At 38.6% G+C, this 6,793-nt stretch overlaps 1 protein-coding gene across 1 annotated transcript; it reads right to left on the reverse strand.

Annotated features, from left to right (window-relative positions):
- Positions 1–208: 208 nt before the first annotated feature.
- On the reverse strand, positions 209–1,243 carry LOC102956879 (olfactory receptor 10AD1-like). Its single transcript, XM_007073067.3, has one exon. The coding sequence runs from the start codon at positions 1,235–1,237 to the stop codon at positions 281–283; it is 957 nt and encodes a 318-aa protein (XP_007073129.1). The 5' UTR covers positions 1,238–1,243; the 3' UTR covers positions 209–280.
- Between the last annotated feature and the right edge of the window lie 5,550 nt (positions 1,244–6,793).

A 6,793-nucleotide genomic window follows, 5' to 3' on the forward strand; every position in this document is an offset into this window, starting at 1 on the left:
TACTCCCTTTCCCCCAAATTTGGAATAAACTTTTCCATTTCATTTTACTCGCCCCTCCAATCATGAACATGTATCAGTAAGAGAAATTTGGAAAGATAAATCTATACTGGAAGTGAAATCAGACAGATGAGCATTAGACATCAACAGGATCTTCCAGGGCTGATGCTAGTAGAAAGAAAGCTATGAATGCTCTTTCCTGGAGGCTCTCAGCATTGGAGAGTTGCCCAATTGTCAAGACTTGGGTGGGCGGGGGGAGACCTCTCTTCCAGGAGTCTTCCCACTAGATAGATTCTGCCTGGGCCAGGCTGGTCCTCCCAAGGGCCCTCACCATGGCCCCCTTCATTTCCTTGTTTCGAAAACTATAGATGATGGGGTTGCACATGGGGGTGATGATGGTGTAGAGAAGGGAGAAAGGCTTGTCTTTGTCAGGGCCGTGTGTGCTGCGAGGATTCATGTAAGAGAACATGGCTGAGGTATAGAAAAAGATGACCACAGTCAGATGGGAGGCACAAGTAGAGAAGGTCTTCCCCCGACCTGAGGAGGAGGTTCTGCCAAGGATGGAGGCCAGGATGCGGGCGTAGGAGATAACAATGAGCACCATGGGGCTGAGCAGCACCACGATGGCATCGGCAAAGATCATTTTCAGGCTAAACTGGGGGTCTCCACAAGAGAGGGCAATCACTATGGGGGCCTCACAGAAGAAGTTTTCTATGTGGTTGTCTCTACAGAATGGACCACGAAATGTCATATAATCAAGCAGAATGCCATTGATTAGCCCAAAGAACCAGGCAGTACTCACCAGCCTCACACAGACCTGCCGGCTCATGATGTGTGCATAGCTGAGTGGGTGGCAGATAGCAACGTAACGGTCATAGGCCATAAAAGCCAAGAGGATGCACTCGGCCACACCTACACCAAAAACCAGGTACATCTGGGTCAAGCAGGAGGCAAAGGAGACAGTGTGGTTCTTGACCACCAGGTGGATTAGCATCTGTGGGATGGTGGTGGTGATGAAGCAGACATCCAGGAAGGACAGATGGCCAAGGAAGAAGTACATGGGGCTGTTGAGTCTGGGGTCTGTCCAGGTGATGAAGATGATGAGGCCATTCATGGCCATGGCAAGGCTGTAGAGGGCTAGGAAGAGGGCAAAGAGCAATGCCCGAGTGGAAGAGGAGCTCTGCTCGAAGCCCACGAGGATAAACTCTGTCACTGTGCTCCCATTCCTTAGGTCCACCATCTGCGGCCTGCTTGAGGAGGGAGGACAGGAAAAGCACAGGTGAGCCAGCTATGTGTGGATGCTACCTAGTTGTATAAAGACAAAGGGGACAAAGGAATGAAAAAGACAGAAATTTTAGTACATTCTATGTGAGTCAATATTGTCATGGGCACTGAAAATGCTAGTGCTATTGTAGGCTGTACTAGTGGAACCATATTATGAACCGAGGGAGATTCTGTTGTACCTTGTGTGAATCAGGCTGCATCTGAAAATATCGTATCCAGTTCTTGGACCTCTATTTTAAATGGTTATCCACTGGGACTACCCATATCCATGGGGCTATGTTCATGAGACAAACAAGATGGTGAAAGATCTGGGAACCACGTGACAAAGCTTTGAAGGAAACTTTAAAGAAGACTCAAGAAATCTGAGACGTCCATTTAAATATTAATGGGATCTCCATCTAGAGGAGTGAATTTTCTATTTCTGTATGCTGTCAATAAGTAGAACTTGAACCAGAGAGTAGAAATATCAGAGAAAAAAAATGAGTGATATTTCTAATCGCACATTTTCTTTCTGCTCTTAACTACAAAAGCAATGCCTGTTCATTATAGAACATCTAGAAAATACCAAAAAAAAAGCAAAATTAAGTAAATAAAAACAACCACCTAGAGAGAAACTACATCAATATTTTAGTTTATGCTTTTTCAATCATTTTGTTTTGTGTGTTTATATTTTAAAAGCTTTTAAGATCAACATAAGGTCTGAGTAGAACCTGCCTTCAAAACTTAAGTTGGTGAGAAGTATAGCTTCAGGAAGAAATGCAGCACTGATTCCAGGTTGGAGGATTCCAATAGGGAGAAAGTATAAAGGATAAACATTCATCTTTTGTTTGAATGGGCAGTTGGGAACAATTGCATTCCAACCCATTTTGCAGCCCCAAATAATTTATTCATTTGATAAGTGAATGTCTACTATGTTTCACATATTGTGCTAAGTGCCATGGATATAAAATCATTAATGAGACCTTTCTCCCTGACCTAATGGGTATTATACTATATCCTAAGTCATTAGATCAAGGGGATAAGTGAGAATATAGAGAATCCATATAATATATGCATAATATTAACAAAAAAGCATACATTTATAAGCAAATATATTTCAAACTCTCTTGCCTCCATACAGGGAATGTATCTTTTTGAAAGGTCATGAAACATTTGTAAAATACTGTTGTTATATTAGAGTACAAAGAAACCTTAAATGAATTCCAAAGATCCCAAAGAGTGCAGACTATGTTCACTATGCTAACACTGGGCATTAATATTCTTAAATTTCTGTATAGAGGGGATTTCTTAAAATTGTGTTTATTTTCTTCTCTTGAGGGAGAAAAAGAGCACAGTGGCTGGTCAGCTTGTTTATGGGATTTTGCTTACCAATATTGTGTATCATCCCATTGTATGCTTTAAATATCTTATAATTTTGTCAATTAGACCTCATTAAAGCTGAAAAAAGTCTGTCAAATCCAAGTGGATAAAAGAGAATATTGTTTGCTGAGGTTTTTGTTTTTGTTTTACTTCAAGAAAATTAGTAAACTCTTACTGGAAATTTTACATTTCAAATGTGTTTCTTTGATAAATAAATTGTAAATAACACTCTTCTGATTAGCAAGGCTGCAGGAGCATTGTCCCATTTGTGCACTGCACAAAGGCTCCTGAAGGGAAGAGTGAATGCTGAAATCCAGCCTATGTAATCTAGCCTGTGCTCAATTTATCAAGCTGTGCACCCTGGTGAGGTGTGAGTTCAAGAGAAGTGGTGCCTTTTCCTCTAGTTCTTGCCTGACAGAGAGTGACTTTTTATAATTAGCCCAAAGGTACCGTATGTGCTAGGGAAGCATTGCTGATCAGGATGATCTGGCCTTGAGAATATTTAAATTGTAGCACTTAAATTTTTTGTCTTACAACATTGGTGAAATTTTTGAACAAATAACAATAAATAGGCCTATGTTCCTCTGAGTGGATTTTAGGAATAAAAAGGCAACAGGCATTTCTTATAATGCAGTGGTACTCAAAGTGTGCTCCAAAGACCATCACCCCCAGCAGCATTAACTGAGAACTTGATAGAAATGCAAACAGTTGGGCCTTACCTCAGCCACTGAATCAAACTCAGGGATGGGGTCCAGAAACCAGTATTTAAAATACAAGACCTCCATGGGAGTCTGATGCACATTAAACATTGAAAACTACCAGGTTAATGTAGGGCAGGACAAATTATGGCCCCCAAGCTAAATATAGGCCACTGCCTATTTTTATAAACAAAGTTTAATTGGAACACAGCCACTCCCATTTACTTATGCATTGTTTATAATTGTTTTCACACTACAATGGCAGGGCTGAGTAGTTGCCAGAGACCAGATAGCCTGTAAATACAGTTGTTGGATTTAGCAAATAAAAATGTAAAATGATTCATTAAATGTGTTCTTCAGACAAACAATGAATACTTTTTATTATAAATATGTTTCGTGCAATATTAGTAACCCAACACACAAAGCCTAAAATATTTCACTATTTGGCCCTTTACAGAAAATGTTTGCTGATCCTGCTTAATGTAATGACTTTACTGTAGACTTGCTTCTGATAAACAAGGGTGTGTAAGGGAAGCAATGAAGAAGGCCTCAGTCCTGAGTACACATCTGGGATTCTGGTGCATCAAGTCTCAAGGACTTCCTTCTCAAGGACTTCCTTCCCAACAAGGCCAAAACTAGGAGACCAATTTGCCTGGATGGAAGGGCAGCTGGTGCCACTTCTTTTTCTTTTTATTAAACTCATTTAATCAGTTGCTTTTCCTTTTTTAAGTGCCTGGCATTACACATGTTCAATTAATATAAAGCAGATGAACTTCAATAATGAAAATTTTTAAAAATATCAAGCAGATGTTTTAGAAGCATTGGCCAAGTAATTCAGAAGTGGTTCTGTGACAATAATAAAACTAGACATGATTATGAAAATAACCCCAGCTACTTGAAAATGGAGGGAAAAAAAGCCCTTTGAAAACAATCCTTAGATCAAAGAAGGAAATCAAAGAGTAATTACAGATTATCTAAAAGGTACTGATAATAAAAGTAGCATATATTAATAAGTACTATACACAGATTTTTGTTAGAGAAAGTTAATAGCCTGAAACAGTTTCATTATTTAACAAAAAGGAATAAACATAAACGAAAGAAGAAAAGATAAAATTGATGTAGAGGTTAGAAGCAGATAAACAAAATTAACTTAAGGAAGACCAGAGGGGGAAATATGTACTGGAGGAAAAGATAATTTTCCAGGTAAATATAAATCACTAAAACTCATTAAAGAAAAGATAGAAATCAAGATAAGCTAATATTCTGAGTGAAAGGAATGAAATGCAGTTGTTCTAAACCTTAGCTTCACATGATAGTCACTTGAGTTTTTATAAGATTTTTGTGGGGTTTTTTGGTTTGGTTTTGTTTTTTAGTTTATTTATTTATTTTTTGAGAGAGAGAGTGCACGGGGTGGGGGTGGGGGGGCGGGGCAGAGAGAGAATCCCAAGCAGGCTCTACACTGTCAGCTCAGAGCCCGATGCAGGGCTCAAACTCACGAACTGTGAGATCATGACCTGAGCCGAAATCAAGAGTTGGGACGATTAACTGACAGAGCTACCCAGGTGCCCCAACTTGAAGAGTTTTTAAATGTTCCCATGGCAAAAGACATGAACAGACATTTCTCCAAAGAAGACATACAGATGGCCAACAGACACATGAAAAGATGCTCAACATCATTCATCATCAAGGAAATGCAATTCAAAATCACACTGAGATATCACCTCACACCTGTCAGAATGGCTAAAATCAAAAACACAAGAAGTAACAAGTGTTGACAAGGTTGTGGAGAAAAAGGATCCCTCTTGCACTATTGGTGGGAATGCAAACTGGTGCAACCACTCTGGAAATAGTATGGAGGCTCTTCAAAAAATTAAAAATAGTATTGTCTTATGACCTAGCAATTGCACTACTAGGTATTTACCTAAAGGATACAAAAATACAGATTCAAAGGGGCACATGCACCCCTATGTTTACAGCAGCATTATCAACACTAGTCAAATTATGGAAAGAGACCAAATCGCCATCAACTGATGAATGGATAAAGAAGATGTGGGGGTACCTGGGTGGCTCAGGTGGTTGAGCATCCAACTCTTGATTTTGGCTCAAGTCATGATCTCATGGTTTGTGAGTTCAAGCCCCACATTGGGCTCTGAACTGACAGTGCAAAGCCTGCTTGGATTCTCTCTCTCCCTCTATCTCTGCTCCTACCCCACTCATGCTCTCTTTGTCTCTCAAATAAATAAACTTTAAAAATAATTTAAAAAATGAAGATGTGGGATACACACACACACACACACACACACACACACACAGAGGCATATTTACTCAGCAATCAAAAAGAATGAAATCTTGCCATTTGCAACAATGTGGAGGGATGTAGAATGTATTATGCTAAGTGAAATAAGTCACAGAAAGACAAATACCAATGATTTCACTCATATATGGAATTTAAAAACAAAACAAATGAACAAAGGGAAAGAGAGAGAGAGAGAGAGAAGACAGGAAACAGACTCTTAACTATAGAGAATGAACTGATGGTTACCAGATGGGAGGTGGGTGGAGGGATGGGTGGATTAGGTGATGGGGATTAAAGAGCACACTTATCATGATGAGCACCAAGTAATGTACAGAGTTGTTGAATCACTATATTGTACACATAAGACTAATATAACACTGTATGTTAACTATACTGGAATTAAAATTAAACTTTAAAAAAATATGTGGTATAGATGTGTATATATGTGGCATATATATACAATTAATATTATTCAGCCATATAAAGAATGAAATATTGCCATTTGCAACAACATAGATGGATCTAGAGGGTATAATGCTAAGTGAAATAAGTCAGTCAGTCAAAGACAAATACCTATGGTTTCACTCATATGTGGAATTGAAGAAACAAAACAAAGAAAAAAGAGACAAACAAAAAAGCAGACTCTTAATATAGAGAACAAAGTGATGGTTACCAGAGAGGACGTAGATGGGTGAATGAGTGAATTAGGTGAAGGAGATTAAGAATACACTATCATGATGAGAACTGAGTAATGTATAGAATTTTTGAATCACTATATTATACACCTTAAACTAATGTAATGCTGTATGTTAATGATGCTGGAATTAAAATAAATAAATAAAATGTCCCCATGCCCTAGCTGCATATCAGACCAATTAAAACAGAATGTATTGAGAGGGCTCAGTCATCAATATTTTTAAAAGTTCCCCAGTAAGTCCAATGTGCAGCCAAATTTGAGAATTATTAAAATAGAGAAGACAAAGAGCTATGACAAAATAGTGCCAGGCTCTGATAGTTCCTTAGGTGAGTTCTTTCTAATATTGCAGCAATCAGATATTTTTGAAGGCTACCAAATCTGTTTACAAGAACAGAAAAAATAAAAGCTTCCTGATTACTTTTAGAAAGTCATAAAACCACTGATACCAAAACCTAAAAAGTA

Source organism: Panthera tigris, chromosome B4 (genome assembly GCF_018350195.1).
Source record: "Panthera tigris isolate Pti1 chromosome B4, P.tigris_Pti1_mat1.1, whole genome shotgun sequence".
Taxonomy (NCBI): domain Eukaryota; kingdom Metazoa; phylum Chordata; class Mammalia; order Carnivora; family Felidae; genus Panthera; species Panthera tigris.

Excerpts from the sequence above, each read along its gene's own strand:
- LOC102956879 (XM_007073067.3), bottom strand. The coding sequence starts at position 1,237 with ATGGTGGACCTAAGGAATGGGAGCACAGTGACAGAGTTTATCCTCGTG.